The sequence below is a fragment of the Bos javanicus genome, chromosome 29, assembly GCF_032452875.1.
Source record: "Bos javanicus breed banteng chromosome 29, ARS-OSU_banteng_1.0, whole genome shotgun sequence".
NCBI lineage: Eukaryota > Metazoa > Chordata > Mammalia > Artiodactyla > Bovidae > Bos > Bos javanicus.
Window position 1 is genome coordinate 28,477,386 of NC_083896.1, and position 17,191 is coordinate 28,494,576.

The window sequence follows — 17,191 nt, forward strand, 5'->3', positions numbered from 1 at the left end:
GTTCGATACCTGGATTGGGAAGATGCCTTGCAGAAGGGATAGGCTACCCACTCCAGTATTCTTGGGCTTCCCTTGTGGCTCAGCTGGTAAAGAATCTGCCTGCAATGCAGGAGACCTGGCTTTGATCCCTGGGTTTGGAAGATGCCCTGAAGAAGGGAAAGGCTACCCACTTCAGTATTCTGGCCTAGAGAATATAGGAATATCCTATATAGTCCATGGGAAGACAAAGAGTCGGACACAACTGAGCAGTTTTCACTTTCTGCTAGAATAGGAAAGTATATGCTGCCCTACAAGCTAGAAATTCTAGTCCTTGATAGTATATCCCAATTGAATTCTTTTGTGGAACCATAAGGGAAAACGTGCATGGTAGGTGGTACAAGGAATACAGGCAAGATAAATGCTCATCAACAGGCAATGAAGTAGATAAAATGAAATCTTTTGCAGCAGTAGAAATAATTCGTTATATCTGTGCAGGTAGCAATGTGGATGGACTTGTGAGGCACAGAGCTGAGTTTTAAAAAGTAAGAAACAGTAAAATATAAAACATAAAATCACTTTAGTGTATTAAAATTATCATGGACAGACTTTGAAGTACAGTATGTCATAGCAGGCAAATGCTTCTGCAGCAACAAATTCAAATACAAATACTGTGTTGATTACAAAAAATATGTTTTGTGGAAATCGGGAAGCTGTGGAAGGAATGAAGACAAGATGAAGTTAAATTCCACAGGAGATTGAACCATTTGGGGTAAGAAAACAATGTCCAGCAAGTTTTCCGTTGGAAAAATTTTCTGCTTCTGGGTGCCAACTCACCCGTTGGTCTGGGTCCAAGCAGAGGCCCTCTGTCAAGGAAAAATGAACCATCAAAGCTTTTAGTGGTTGTTCCAAGGGTGGAGTGAACAATTGGAAATTTGAGAGACTTCAAATGCATGCCCAGCCTTCCCTACAGGACAGTTCCTGAGTTCGGGGGAGGTGTGGACTAGACTAAAAGCCTCTAAAATGCAAAATGAAATCTCCTCTACTCTGTGCTAATTAGGAAACAAATACACTGCAAAGAGAAGAGTCCCACATTAAAGTCACTGATCAGACTCACCAAGGCAGTCTCTCGTTCAAAGCACTGGCCAGATCCGAGGCTACTTGCAGCAGGAGGCTAAGGAGCTAAACTGAAACCCTCTGAAGAGAAAAATAGACCCTCTCACAGTCTTTTAGAACTTAAGGAGACAAAGACTCAACTGTGCTGCATGTGCTGTGCTTAGTCACTGAGTCGTATCCGACTCTTTGTGACCCCCTGGACTGTAGCCCACCAGGCTCCTCTGTCCATGGGGATTCTCCAGGCAAGAATACTGGAGTGGGTTGCCATGCCCTCCTCCAGGGGATCTTCCCAACCCAGGAATCAAACCCAGGTCTCCGGCATTGCAGGGAAATTCTTTACCATCTGAGCCATAGGCTCAGTCAAAATCCTAGAACGATCAGACTCTAGGAATAGGAAAAACTAAATGTGCACTGACTCTCACTAAACTCCAGCACACACCTAACTCAACTCAGACCCTGACGGGATTCAGGGGTCAGCTCCTCTCCCTGTACACCTAATAGAGGAAAGGGGGGCCGTCTTTGGTGAAAGACAGCGTCACCCAGAGCATCTCTGGTTCTTATGGTGCTTTAGCCCCAGGGTTCACCACACAGTGCAAATTCCAAACAGTAATCTTTGCAAAAAGTAGGTAATAGGAGCAGATCTATGGGTTACTCCAATCCTGGAGTTAGCAATAGGGATTTTAAAATAACTCTGATTAGCATGATTAAGAAAACAGAAGATGGGAATTCCCCGGCAGTCCAGTGGTTAGGACTCTGTGCTTCACTGCTGAGGGCCCAGGTTCAATCCCTAGTCAGGGAACTATGATCCCATAAACCATGTGGCATGGCAATTAATTAATTAATTCGAAAGAAAATGGAAGATTAATGAGTTAGATGAAAGTATGGAGATTTTCATCAGAAAATCAGGGCCTCTAAAAAAGAAAAAGAGGGAATTTTCTGGAGTGACGATGTCCTAGTCCCGATAAAGTGTGGATCGCACAGGTGTTTGCATCTGTCAGAATCTATGTATGCACATTTAAGTTTTGTGCATTTCATTGCACATAACTATTACCTTAAGAGAAATAAACTGTAAGCAAATATTGAAGTATAGTTAGTGATGTGCATGCTGAAGCATTTAGGGAGAAGTATATCAATATTTGCAATTTACTTTGAAGTGAATCCAAAAAAAGTTAAATGGTTTATGGATGGATAGAGTAGTGGAAGGGCTTCCCTGGTGGCTCAGATGATACAGAATCCGCCTGCAATGTAGGAGAGCCAGGTTTGATCGCTGGGTCAGGAGGATCCCCTGGAGAAGGAAATGGCAACCCACTCCAGTATTCTTGCTTAGAGAATCCCATGGACAAAGCAGTCTGGCAGACTACAGTTCACTGGGTCACAAAGAGTCAGGCATGACTGAGTGACTAACACTTCAGAGCAGTAGGTAGTTAAGCAGATAACTAACAAAGCAAGCCAAGTAAAATGCTATTGATAGAATCAACTATTACAGATGTTCATGGGAAAATTCTTTCAACTTTGCTGTATTTTTTAGATTTTTTTCCAAAATAAGATAGTAATACAATATGACAAGAGAATATTGTGAATAATGGTATGCAAGTAAATTTGACAATTTGGATGAAAAAAGAATTTCCTCAGGAATCATGGCCTAAAATATTCCACAAATCCTTTGATACACCCTTCAAAATGTGGAGCCCAATTCCCATCACCTTTAACATGCTGGATTTCATAACTTGCTTTTATTGAATAGGAAAAAAAATAGAAATATAAATCCAACTTCAGAGGTTAGGTCGTTAAAGGCACGATGGCTCCCTTTCCACTCGCTCTCTGTGAGAGGTTGGGAAGCAGGGAGAGGTCTACCTTTTGAAGAACTAAAGCTTCCTGCCAACACCCCACAAGGAACTGAGACTTCCAGAAGGTAAAAATATAACAAATATCTGATGATGGTCTCAGATGAATGTAAAAAGAAATTCTCAAATAAATATTCAAAAATATATACAACCCAGGAGGGGAAAAAAAAGGCTTAAACATACACTTCAGAAAAGAAAATTTCCAAACGGTCAAAGTGACCAACTTCATTTAGCATCAGAGAGATGCAAGATAAACCCCAATTCAATGTTATTACACACCTTCCTAAATGGCCAAACTTTTTTGATTGCAAAAACATAAGGATATGTAGCAAATAGGACTGGGCTTTCATCAAACTATTGATGAAAATGTAAATAAAAGCAATCATTTGAAAACAAATACATGTAAAGCATTGTGACCCAGCAATTCCAATATACCAGTTCTCATCGGTATATAACTAACAGAAATGCATACATATATTCCCCACAAGACACCAAGAATTAGAATGTTTACAGTAGCATTATTTTATAAGAACAGAAATGAAAAACTCAAATGTCCATTGGCTGGTGAATGAACAAACAAGTTGTTGTATTTCTGTGCAATAAAGAGGAATGGGAATCTGACACATACAATAATGTGGGTGAACCTCAGAAATATGTTGAGCAGACAATCCAGACACACAAAAAAATACATACATATGATTCCACTTACACAGAGCATAAAATCAGGCAATAAAATGGATTCTCCTAGATATCATGTAAAGCAATAGAGGCAAAACACAGAAGCATATATACCCATGATTCCATTTCTATAAAGCATAAGGAAGGCAAAATTAATCTATGCTATTAGAAATTGGGATAATGGTTACCTCTCAGGAAATGATGGTTTTTGGAAAGGAGCACAAAGGTGGCTTTTCAGGTGTTAACTGAGGTTCTATTTCTTGATCAGATGAAAATATATAGGATATGTGTATATTAATATATGTTATATATGCCATTGAAATGTAAACTATTTTTAATTTATTTATTGTTAATTGAAGGATAATTGCATTACAGTATTGCATTGATTTCTACCAAACATCAACATGAATCAGCCATAGGTTTACCCATGTCCCCTCCCACTTGAACACCCTTCCCACCTCCTTCCCCATCCCACCCTTCTAGACTGTTACTGAGCTCTGGTTTGAGTTTCCTGAGTCATACACCAAATTCCCATTGGCTATCTATTTTTGAAATGTAAAGTATTTTTAAAAGGGAAAAGAAAATGCATACAGACAAGTCAATAATGTTTGGCAAAAATACATTTGGCAAAAACACATAGTGTGGAGAGGCCAATGAGGAACAGAAATAAAGGACCCTTTCTCTAGCTCCTAGGTAGGGATCCATAGTTAGTACACACAGGGAAGCTCTGAATCAGAGTTGGCCTCTAGCCTGGGGATGGAGAGAGGTAATGCCAGCCTACATGCCATGTATCTAAAAAATCAGAAGTTATAAATCAAGTTAGCAAACTTAAATAAAATATGCTTTATCTGCCTACCTTGACATACACACACACAGCCCTTCATAATGATCAGGAATGTCAGATTCAAAATGAGAATCCTCAAACTGCCCAAGTCCCTGGGAATTCCCTGGTGGTCCAGAGCTTAGGACTCTGTGCTTCCACTGCAGGCGACCTAGGTTCGATCCCTGGTTGGGAAACTAGAATCCCACAAGCCTCACAGCACAGCCAAAGGAAAAAAAAAAAAATTACATAAGCAATCTTCTCAGTGTTCTCAATCTTCTCAATCTTCCCATCTCCCCCACCCAATTAAGTCCCACATTGCAAGAAGCCTCACAGTTGCACAATGACTTCTAAATTCCAGGACTTCTAAATTCCATCCACACCCCCTCAGTGAGGGGCTGCACACCAGCAGCATAATCTGCTGATGGGACAGTGTACCTGAGGAAAAGGCCTGCACAAGCCCCAGAGGCAGACAGGGGTCATCGGAGCAGGGAATGACAGCACCCCAGGTGTGAGAAGAATGGCCTAGAGCAGATGCATGGGCCCTGAACAGGCACATCCCTGTGGCCCCATGCACTCCTTGCCTTGTGGGAAGGCCACAGCCAAAGGGGACCAGCCTGAGAGCCAAGGTCAAGCCTCTGTTGCCAAGTCTAAGGGCGGTACTAGAGAGATTACTGTTGAGTCCTGCCCCAAAGGACACAGGTGTGAGGCTTTACACCAAGGCCACGGAAGCGGAGCCCAGAATGAAGTTCACCTCTGAAGCTGACTGAGCCCCTTTGTAACCTTGTCAAAAGCCCCTGATCATCACTAACAAGCTTCCTGACTCCCAATTAGGCAAAGATGCCCACACCAGTAAATGTCCACTCCCTATAGATGTCCACTCCCTATAGTGCCCCAACCAATCACCTAGCACCAATCTTCCAGCAGGAATTTTCTTTGTCTTGAAGCTATAAAAATTGGCTATTAACCCATGAAAACTGTTAGCTTTCCCCAGTCTGTCAGGAGGTCTGCCCGCTGTGCTCACAGTGCCCACTTTATCTTTGCTCTTTGTTCTTAATAACCTCACTCCCTTCTGAAATGTTCTGTGTCTGGAAATTCTTTTTCCAACCCACGTTCAGACTGCCTCAACAATTACCATAGGCCCCAGTGTTTGCTTTTCCAACTACCCATCCAGCCCCACCAAATCAAAGTAAGAGTTGGACTTCCCTGGTGATCCAGTAGTTAAGAATCTGCCTGCCCATGCAGGGGACATGGGTTTGATCCCTGGTCCAGGAAGATCCCACATGCCACAGGGCAACTACTGAAGCCCATGCCCCTAGAGCCTGTGCTCCGCAACAAGAGAAGCCACCGCAAGGAGAAGCCCAAGCACCACAACTAAAGTTGCCCATCCTTGCCAGAACTAGAGAAAACCCCACACACAACAACGAAGACCCAGCACAGCTAAATAAATTTTAAATAAGTAAATGAAACGTTGACATTTGCACTACACTTTACAGTTTACAATCCATCTTCCTATACAATACTCTTCATCAATCTTTACAATTTTTCGCAGCCAATATAGTACCTTTTGATAGATGAGAATACTGAGCCAAAGGTGATTCCTGCAGTCACTCAATAAAAATTTAAAAAAAAAAAAAAAAACAGTGCTGCTGTGTGTCCAGTGAAGACTTTCCCTCCAGATTTCACAAGTCATGTTCTCTCTGCACGTCAACACTCCCACTCTTCCCTCAGCTTTCTAGAGAACTAATAGGAGCTTTAAAAAAAAAAATGTAAACATAAGGAAATTGTAAATATGTGGTTGAAACATTTTAGAAACAGACCAGAAGCAGGGCAGGGGACGTAATGCCAAAAACAGATCAGTTTCTGGGAAGGAGCCTGGGCTCGAAGCAGAAATCATCACTGGGACAAGTACTATGTCGGAGCCGCAACCCTAGCGGAGTCCTGGGGGCTGCATTCCCACCCCAAACCACAAAATGAGGGCCTTCCACACATTTAAGCAATCTCCACCCAGATTCCACACCAATTACACAGGGGGCCTGCTTGACAGCCCTCCTCCTCTCCCCCACCTCACCAAAAATACTAGATTAATGACAGGGCAGCTTAAAGCCATAGGACTGCGTCTGCCTTCAACGGTCCAGAGGGCGGCCTGGCACCAGCCCCAGACGACACCCGACCCTCCTCCAGTAACGACCCACTGGGCGATGCCTCCCTCTAATTACCAGGTGCCTGGCTCAGGGCCTAGCCAGTTATTTAGAGAACCAGTGCCCGCTCCTCACACAGATGCTCGTGAGGCCGAGGCTGCAGGAACCGTCTGCTGAAAGCCTGCTCCCTGAAGCTGCCACCTACTGGGACTCCACTCTCCGGGACCCCACTCTCCAGGACCCCCGTCTGCCAGCCCTGGGCCCAAGCTCAATAGCAGCATGTCGCTCGCACACACAGCTGCAGAGTACATGCTCTCAGATGCCTTGCTGCCCGACCGCAAGGGCCCCCGCCTCAAAGGACTGCGTCTGGAGCTTCCCCTGGACCGAATGGTCAAGTTCGTAGCCGTGGGCTTCCCCCTGCTGCTGGTGTCACTAGCCTTTGCCCAGGAGTTCTCCTCCGGTAAGTGGCTTCCAAGCCCCAGTAGGCCCTGAAGCAAGACAGCCCCCACCCTGTCCAGATCGCATGACTTGGGCCGGGCATCACCCAAAAGGGAGATTATGCATCTGTTTAGGATGCCAGCAAAGCTGAGACGCAGAAAAACTTTGAAAGTCATTTCCAAAATTTTGCAATAAAAAATAGCCTTAATTCCAGTATGCTTGAAATCATTGCAATAATTAGTTTGTTTTGATTTTCATGTGGACGAAAGACATTAGAGTCGTATCATCTTTCCAGGACCTCTAAAGGTTTTAATTAGCCAAGCTTTAGATAAATCTCTTATCTTCTTGGGGCCTTTTCTTACTCCCTACCTCCTGGATTGTTGACTTAAGAACACATGTTAAGTGCCTGACAGAGCCTGACAGCAACACAGGTGCTCAATAAACGCTGTGTCATCACAGCATCAATGAATCCACTCATCTTCAAGAACCCCAGCCCTGAGCAGAAACACTAACAAATACATATACTGAGTGGTCCAGGTGCTAGATTAACTCAGCAAATCTGCCACCTCTATTAAAGACAACGTGAGCTTTCTCAGAATCAGGATTTGTTTTTCTTAATACTTATTTATTTATTTGGCTGTGCCAGGTCTTAGTTGCAGCATGTGAGATCTAATTCCCTGACCAGGGATTGAACCCAGGCCCCCTGTATTGGGAGCACAGAATCTTAGCCACAGGGCCACCAGGGGAGTCCCTGATTTGGGATTTCTGACTCTCTTTTCTGGTTACGTAGTGAGCTCACTAACTTTCCCAGGGAGATGTGTCAGCCTCCCCCTACTTCTTCATTCATCCAGAAAGTTAGGGCCTGGGAAGAAGACAGTGCCTGACAGATACAGAGATGGTCGGAGTTCTGGAAGTGACCTTTGGAAAGCTCTTAACTGATTGTCCCCCAGCTCCCTGTTCCCCCACCCCTACCCAGGGCTGCCTCAAGCTTTGTTCCTGTTTCAGGGTCTCCTATCAGCTGCTTTTGTCCCAGTAACTTCAGCATCCGGCAGGCTGCCTACGTGGACAGTTCTTGTTGGGACTCCCTGGTTCACCACGAACAGGATGAGTCTGGCCAGTCCAAGACGAAATCCCTCTGGCCTCACAAGGTAAAGTGGCTGGGGCTCTACCAGCTGGATGGAGGGGGAGGAACTGAGTCATTATGTTCTCTCCTTGCCTGCCCCTGCCATTTTATTTTGGTCATTGACTTTCATGTTTCAGGCATTCTTCGAATATCTGGTCATATATTTGCTCACTCGCTTTTATCTGACTGCCTCGGGTTGAAGCAGTCAGTTTAAAGGGAACTTTTTGGGCCATTTCATTAGGAAAACCTCAAATATCAGCTGATAACAGCTGCAATCTGATATTCTGGACTGGTCAGTTTTCCCAAGAAGAATCAGTCAGTCCCTAACTTATGCAGAGGGAGCAGCAGGCAGTTGGCATCAAGCTTGTCTGCCAATCCTCTTGGAACTCAACTGTGGGTGTCAACATCCAGTACTTACACAGGTCACTGCCCCCTGTCCCCCATTCTCAGTATGGCCCCCTGCCCTCAATGGACCCAAGTGCAGAATCTGTCTGATTTAACATTTCCAAAGAATAAACCATAAGGGTGGTTGGCTGAGGGCATCATGTTTCAGAAAGGACCTGCAGGTCTGTTTCCTCAGTATTCCTGTTTCCAGCTCCACGTGCATCCCCACTTTCAGACGTATCTGGTTATCTCCCATTCCTGAGCCTTTCTGCTTCTGTGCGTGGTGAAAAGCAGCTTGTGGCCCCTACCTCAACACCGCATCCTCTCTGCAGGCTGGTACCCTCTACTACACAACTGCTTCCCAGGTTTCAACACGCTGTCGCTCTTGTCTCCTCTCCTATTTTCCTTGTCCTTACAGGATTATGGGGGGGTCCCTTTATTGTCATTCTAGTGAGGTTTCATGAGGGAGCAGAAGTAATATGTATGTACAATTTACAGTTTTAAACAGAGGTCACTCATAGCGTTTTCTAGTTATGACAGTTTACAGCTTATGATAGTTATAACAATTTACACCTCAAGCCACAGTTCTAGGACCCAGACAAAACCAGAGATTTTACCAGGGGGAAAGTGGAGGGAAGGGATAGTTTAAGAGCGATGTGTACGCACTGCTATATTTAAAATGGATAACCAGCCAGGACCTACTGTATAACACAGGGAACTCTGCTGAATGTTATGTGGCAGCCTGGATATAAGAGGAGTTTAGGAGAGAATGGATACATGTATGTGTATGGCTGAGTCCCTTTGCTGTCCACCTGAAAATATCATGACATTGTTAACTGGCTATACTCCAATATAAAATAAAAAGTTTAATAAAAAAAAAAAAAAAACACGGAGACTTCATAGAAAGAGTTCATGAGGTGTCTGTCTCTGGAAGTATTCAAGCAGGATCTAGACAGTTACGAGTTCAAAGTACTGCAGCGGGGATTTACATGTCAGAAGAGAATCAAATTGTCAATCATGAAATGTCCTGAGAGCTCTTTAAGCCCATATTCTCTGGCTCCACTTTAAACCTATTGAAACAGAAGCTCTAGGGTGAAGAGTTCATTTTCAAGAAATATAATTTCTTAGACAGGAGTGAAAATGTTCCCATTTTCTCTCGTGGCCTGATATGACTTTCCTAGCCTGTCTCTCATTTAGTTCAGAAACACACACACACAACCAAATATGCACCCTCCCTCTTTTTCTTCAAACTATAGTTCAGAGAAGCTATAGTCAAGTATTTATTAAAGGTGTGTGTTATTTGCTCAGTCATGTCCAGCTGTTTATAACCTCATGGACTGTAGCCCACCAGGCTCCTCTGTCCATGGGATTTCCCAGGCAAGAATACTGGAGTGGGTATCTGTTCCCTTCTCCAGGGGATCTTCCCGACTCAACAATTGAACCCACATCTCCTGCTCTGCAGGCAGATTCTTTACCATCTGAGCCACCTGGGAAGCCCATTTATTAAGGGATTAAACTCCAAAATCAAATTGCCTGGATCCAAATCCTGCTCATTCACCTACTAGACACATAACCCTGTGGGGGTTTCTCAACATTTTCATGCTTCAGTTTCTTTGTCTATAAAATAGAAATACTGATAGTACCTGACCCTGAATGAAAAATGCATATTCAGTACCCAGCACACATGTCCTTAACCAAGTCTCTGTAAGTAGAGTTTTTACTGTGTGCAAAATAGTAGGCCTAACCTGTTAGGTGTGGTGAGTGTGAAAAGGAACCATAAGGAAAAATCCTTCATCTCAGGGAGCAAACATTATAATGAAGAACACCAAATTTATATACACCTCGACATCAGCTTCCACACACAGAGACCAGACACAGCACCCAAGGAATCCAAGACAGTGCCTGATGTGTAGTTTGGTCTTACCAAGAATCCAGAGAGGAGAAAAAGCCACTGCATATGGGGGTGAGGGGGAGCGGGGGGAGGGGGCAGTGGGGAGGGGTGGTCGGCAGGAAGGAAGGTGTTCCTTCCTACATGGAGGAAATGGGGCTCTGACTTCCTCTCTGAAGAGTCGAAATAAAAGCCATGTCAGAGCCCCTGGCAGCATTTTGAAGGCTAGTGAACTCTGGATGTCTGATGTTAAGAATCTGGAGTGGTCAGAGCAAGAAAAGTGGAAGATTGGGAATGAGGTGCTCTCCCCTAGACTGACATAATGACCATGACCATGACCTCTAGGTGGCAACCCAGGATAACATGCATGGGCAGTGGGAACAGGCAGCTAGTGCTCTTTCTCTTCCCTTCCTCCCTTCCTTCCCATCTCTGTCTGTCTGTCTGTCTCTCTCTCTCTCTACCTTCCCCTTCTGAGACAGGAATCAGCGAATGAGATCCCTCCCTCAATACTCTCTCTGCAAGGGTGCAAGGTCTGGGCAACCCTGGGCTGCCCTCCTCAGCTTTCTCTTCCCCTGCAGGCCCTCCCCTACTCGCTGCTGGCCCTAGCTGTGGCCATGTACCTGCCAGTTCTGCTGTGGCAGTATGCAGCCGTGCCGGCCCTCAGCTCGGACCTGCTGTTCATCATTAGCGAGCTGGACAAGTCCTACAACCGCGCCATCCGCCTGGTGCAGCACATGCTGAAGATCCGACAGGAGAGCTCAGACACTGATGTGTTCTGGGACGAGCTGGAGAAGTGAGTTGTCTCCTCCACTCCTTTCCGAAAGACTCTGCCGAGCACTAAAATGGTACCTTGCAGGGTAATCTTGAAACTCTCCTCTGCACCATCCTTCTCTAGAATTCAAAGTGCTTAACACATCACCTCATTAATGCGCTATCATCTCTGTACAGGAAGAGGGAAAAGGAGTGTGCCTCCAGTTTACAGGTGAACGCAAAGTGTCACAAAGGGGTTAACCTCTGAAAGACCACTTCTTAAAAAATCTCTACTGAGGTTTTTGAAATTATTCGTTTATTTTAGTTTTTGACTGCACAGCGAGCGGGCTTCTCATTGCAGTGGTTCTCGTTGTGGAGCACAGGCTCTAGGGTGGGCAAATGAGCTCAGTAGTTGTGGCACAAAGGCTTATTTGTCCCATGGCGTGTGGAATCTTCCTGGGCCAGGGATTAAACCCATGTCCCCTGCATTAGCAGATAGACTCTTAACCACTGGACTACTAGAGAAGTCCTGAAAGATCGTTTTTACAGAAACTTGAATGGCTTCTCCCAGGCCTGCAGGAAAAAAGATCCCAGTTCTCCCAAATATTTTTCCTAGGCCCTCCACACACTGTCATCAACTACTTTGTCAAGCTTCTCTCAAACTTCCAAGTAACGGAAACTTTCCATGCCCCCTGGGCAGTCTCCTTCCTTTCTCCCAAACAAGCCATTCATTCATTTAAGCACTCATTTGTCATTTATGGAGCACCAGACACAGCTCTGGGTGCTATGGAGATGTCTGTGTACATGTGTGTTGAGGGAGGAAGGGGTAATATTGTATTGAGGGTAAGCAGACAATGAATGAGCATAACACACAAATAAATTATATGGTAGAAGATAAGTGGATAAAGAAAACTGAGCCAGGGTCAGGGACTCAGGAAGGCTGGGAGGTGGAGGGAGGCACAGTTTTAATTTGGGTGGCCAGGGCAGGCCCCCTCTAAGCACAGTTGAGCTAAGATTTGAAACCCCAGTTTGTGCACATTTCTATCCTCTGAAAAAAGCTCCTCCCCTGTCTATCTTCCTGAACCCTATCTACCTTTGGAAGACCAATCTAAAATAACATTCTCCAGAGATGTTTCTGAACACTCCAGCTCACACTGTGGTCTGTCTCCTAACTTTTACAACTACTGTGGTTTGTATCCATCTTTTAGCAACAAGTCAAGCATTATTTTCATTTCATATTTGCATGTCTCCTCTGCCCTTTCCCTGAAAGCCAGACTGTAAGCGTCTTAAGGGAGAAGGCAATGGCACCCCACTCCAGTACTGTTACCCGGAAAATCCCATGGATGGAGGAGCCTGGTGGGCTGCAGTCCATGGGGTCGCTAAGAGTCAGACACGACTGAGTGACTTCACTTTCACTTTCCACTTTCATGCATTAGAGAAGGAAATGGCAACCCACTCCAGTGTTCTTGCCTGGAGAATCCCATGGACAGAGAAGCCTGGTAGGCTGCAGTCCATGGGGCCGCACAGAGTCGGACACGACTGAAGCAACTTGGCAGCAGCAAGCTTCTTCAGAGCAGAGACTGGATTACATATACCTAAATACAACTCTCAACAAACACTTGTAAGCACACTTATTTTTATAAAATGAATGAACTGACCTAAAAATCACACACAAAGTAAGCAGACTGAAAACCAGAACATGGTAATTTAGAATCCCTGCTCCCCCGCACCCCAGTCCTGTGCTAATTTAATAAATCAGTGCTTCCTAAGAATCCTGCTTCAGCTTACAGATTTAGTCTGCCCTGCTAGGCAGAAATCCAGAGTGATCGGTCATTTATTATTCACTGATCATTCGCTGGGTTTACTGCATTGCATTCATTACTTGGAGAATTAAGATACACTCACATACCTGTTTTGGGGGAGAGGAGTGGTTATGCTCAAAAAAGACAGATGTTCCTGTGAGCCAAGAATACCATGCTGGATACACAGATTTTGTTACTTCCCCCATGCAGCTCTCAGGATATAGTTTCTTTGTTTTTGTTTTAAATTTTATTTATTTATTTGACTGTGCCGTGTCTTGGTTGCGGCATGTGGGATCTAGTTCCCTGACCGGGGATCGAACCCAGGACCCCTGTATTAGAAGCATGGAGTATTAACCACTGGGCAACCAGGGAAGTACATCAGGATACAGTTGATTTTTTTTTTTTTTTTGGCTGTGCCAGGTCTTCGTTGCTGCATGGGCTTTTCTCTAGTTGTGACAAGCAGTGGCAACTCTAGTTGTGGTGCGCAGGCTTCTCACCACTGTGGCTTCTGTTGCTGTGGAGCACAGGCTCTAGGGAACGTGGGCTTCAGCAGCTGTGGAACATGTGGGTTCCACACGCCATGGGACAAATAAGCCTGCAGCTCACAGGCTCTAGAACACAGGCTCAGTAGTTGTGGCACAGGGGCTTAGTTGTTCCTCGGCATGTGGGAGCTTCCTAAACCAGGGATTGAATTCACGTCTCTCGCATTGGCAGGTGGATTCTTTACCACTGAGCCACCAGGGAAGCCCCCTCAGGATACAGTTTTAAATACTTCTTCCTAAACTTGGCCGCTTTCTTCCCCTGCCCAGGGCTCGGAAAGAACGGTACTTTGAATTCCCCTTGCTGGAGCGGTACCTGGCCTGTAAGCAGCGCTCACACTCACTAGTGGCCACCTACCTCCTGAGGAACGCCCTCTTGCTCCTCTTCACCTCCGCCACCTACCTGTACCTGGGCCACTTTCACCTGGACGTCTTCTTCCAAGAGGAATTCAGCTGTTCCATCAAGACAGGGCTGCTACATGATGAGACCCACATCCCCGACCTCATCACATGCAGGCTGACCTCTTTGTCTGTCTTCCAGATTGTCAGTCTCGCCAGCGTAGCCATCTACACCCTGTTGGTTCCAGTGATACTATACAACCTCACACGGCTCTGCCGGTGGGACAAACGGCTCCTCTCCATCTACGAGATGCTCCCAGCTTTTGATCTTCTCAGCAGAAAAATGTTGGGCTGTCCCATCAATGACCTCAATGTGATCCTTCTTTTCCTCCGAGCCAACATCTCTGAGCTCGTCTCTTTTAGCTGGTTGAGTGTCCTTTGTGCGCTGAAGGACACAGCCACCCAGAAGCACAACATTGACACCGTGGTTGATTTCATGACTTTATTGGCTGGCTTAGAACCCTCAAAACCTAAACATCTCACCCACGGGATGTGTGATGAAAATCCATAGTTAAGAAACTGTGAAGCAAGAAGTCCTATGGAAAGTAAAAATCTCTCCCCTTTTTCACAAGCCTCATGCACTAATATACAAAAACACCCAAGTTAGGATTGCTAAGCTTGGATTTAGCTGAGTCGAAGATCCTATATTATGTTATCCCAAAGATGAGAAGATAAAATCATCACATGGAAACAAATCTGAAAGTTGGAGCTGAAGAATAAAAAATATATATATATTACGTCTAGAGCATAATATGATGACAAGAAGAACACTGAAACTGGAAGTCTAGACATTGTAAAAAGGGAGAAAGTTCTATAGGCTATTCATGGAGGCAGGTTTTTCCCACTGTATTTACTCCATGACCTTTCTAGGATAAACACTCAGTTTACCATGCTTTCCTTCAAAGTCTGCCCAGGGTTTCCTGGGCAGAAAACGCTCCTCCCCTAACTGAGTGTTGCCATATCATTTGATACCTACCTCTGAGATAAAACTTATTACACTATATTAATATAGCCCATGTACTTGTCTTTTCCTCTTAAATAAGTTACCTAAAGGCTGTGTCATCATAGGCACTAATAAATAAATATTCTTCTGAATACATAAGGAACAAGAAGCTTTGGGAGGTGTTTTTGCTGTAGTCTGCCTGAAGTCAGGAAAAAATTGAACAAGAGGACTCTAATGCTTTGGAAAGCATAAAAGCTACTATAGAGTTCTATTCTTCTCCATTAGGAGAAATAATTGAAATGAATGAGGCTCTAGCAGAAAATCCAGAATGTGTCAACAAATCTTGTTATGAAGATGGTTGACTGATCAAGAAGATAACACTTGGTAACCCTTCAGAACTAGATGAACTAAAGAGCAAAGAAGCATGTGAGAAATACATAATATCTATTGGACTATACAGTCCACAGGGTCGCAAAGAGTCGGACAGGACTGAGTGACTTTCACTTTCACTTTCACTTCATTGAGGAGTGAAACTGGAATCCTTAAATAAACTAGTTTGAAACAAAAAAGTCAAACACGGAAATAAATAATTATGTAAAGTTATTACACCACAACTGGAATATTAAGCAGCCATCTAAAGTTACATTTATAAAGATGTTATAACAACATTACAAAATGACTATAACAGTGGTAAGTGAACAAAAGAGGAAATGTTACATTCAGTATCATCTAACCTATGTAAATGTGCATTAAAATATGAAACATACAAACTACTACATATGAAACAGATAAGAACAAGGATGTACTGTATAACACAGGAAATCATAGCCATTATCTTGTAATAACTTTAAATGAAGTATAATCTGCAAAAATACTGAATCACTATGCTGTACACCTGAAACTAATATATTGTAAATCAACTATACTTCAATTTTAAAAATTAAACGTGTTAAAAGTGATTCATTTCGTGTGGCAGATGTATGAATTTTTAAAAATCTTTATATTTTCTGAATTTTGCATGAACTGTTTTATAAATCATAAAGAAGTATTTCTAATGAAAAATAAAATGTTAATGTAAATGCCACAGAAATCCGTTGGCCAGAGCAGCTTGCAAACCAAGATAAATGACAGTACTTTCCCTCCCACTAGGTAGGATACATGTAACATATGCGGAGGAATAGTGAAAACAGAGTCAGATCACGAAGCCTGCAAGGACAAAATACAGCTGAACATCAAATAAATCAGGCACTTAGCAAATAAAGGTAAAAAAAAGAAAGAAAACTTCCTGTCAGTTAGAACAACCTATTTTCAGGTTCCAAGGTAAAGTGCCAATCTATAGTATGAAAGGCATGAGTATGGATAGTTGGTCAGCTGAAAGTATTCCTGGCAATTTCCAGACATGAATCCATAAGGCTGCCTTGAGTATGTTTGTAAAAGCACACTAGAAACATGAGGTCCAACGGGGCAGCTTACACTACAGATGGACATAAAGGACTCATAACCTTCTCTCTGTGGGAAAGCCATTTTATCAGGACTCTTGCAACTATTCTTACAATTTCCAGAAATGAAGTACCTGGATTTTTTATTCTAAACCTCTTTTTTTTTTTAGCTGATCATAAGTTTCTTATTTAAGCTTCAGGTTTTTCTCCAGTAACTTAATGTTTTGACAGTGTACATATTTTTCTTAATTTTTCTTAATTTCCATATACAATTCTAGAAATCTAAATTTTGAGTATACACAATAGTAATTAGGTATCAGTACAGAATCTTTCAGTTTATAACTGTCTTTCACCTCATCATTCTAAAGAGCATACTCAGTTTTGAGAAACCTGGGACCCAGAGGCTCACTCTAGTTAGTGGCATGGCTGGGGGGAAAAAAAGAATACTGCAAGCCTTCTACCTTCCAACCCAGTACAGTTACCAATACCGCATTCTAAAGAACTGTCTATTCTACTTGATGATGTTAGGCAGACCTTGGTTACAGAGTTAGAGCTATATAAGTTTAAGCACAGAAACATACTTTTGGTTTCCTTACGCAAATACATACTGAGTGCCTACTTAGTGCAAGCCCCTTATTAAAAGTGCCGGTTAAATCTTCCATCTTCCCTACTAGATTCTAATCTGAAAGCAGGGGACTTCTTTTTTCTATTCACCACTGTAATCCCAGTAAAATGACAGCGTACTAGGCCCTCAGGAAACATCTATGCCAGCTTTATGAAGAAAAGAAGCAAAGACACAGCACTCCCCTTATGCGCTCCAGCGCGTCGTACAATCGGGGAAGGCCAGTCTGTAAGGAATGTGGGAAAGAGGTGCTAAAACACTTCGGGCTTAGGAACCATGTGATTTTTGT

At 43.7% G+C, this 17,191-nt stretch overlaps 1 protein-coding gene across 1 annotated transcript; it reads left to right on the forward strand.

Annotated features, from left to right (window-relative positions):
- Positions 1 to 6,798: 6,798 nt before the first annotated feature.
- On the forward strand, positions 6,799 to 14,409 carry PANX3 (pannexin 3). Its single transcript, XM_061407759.1, has 4 exons — positions 6,799 to 7,035; positions 8,019 to 8,161; positions 10,987 to 11,201; positions 13,770 to 14,409. Exons 1-4 carry the CDS (start codon positions 6,855 to 6,857, stop codon positions 14,407 to 14,409), a joined length of 1,179 nt encoding a protein of 392 aa, XP_061263743.1. The 5' UTR covers positions 6,799 to 6,854.
- Positions 14,410 to 17,191: the final 2,782 nt, after the last annotated feature.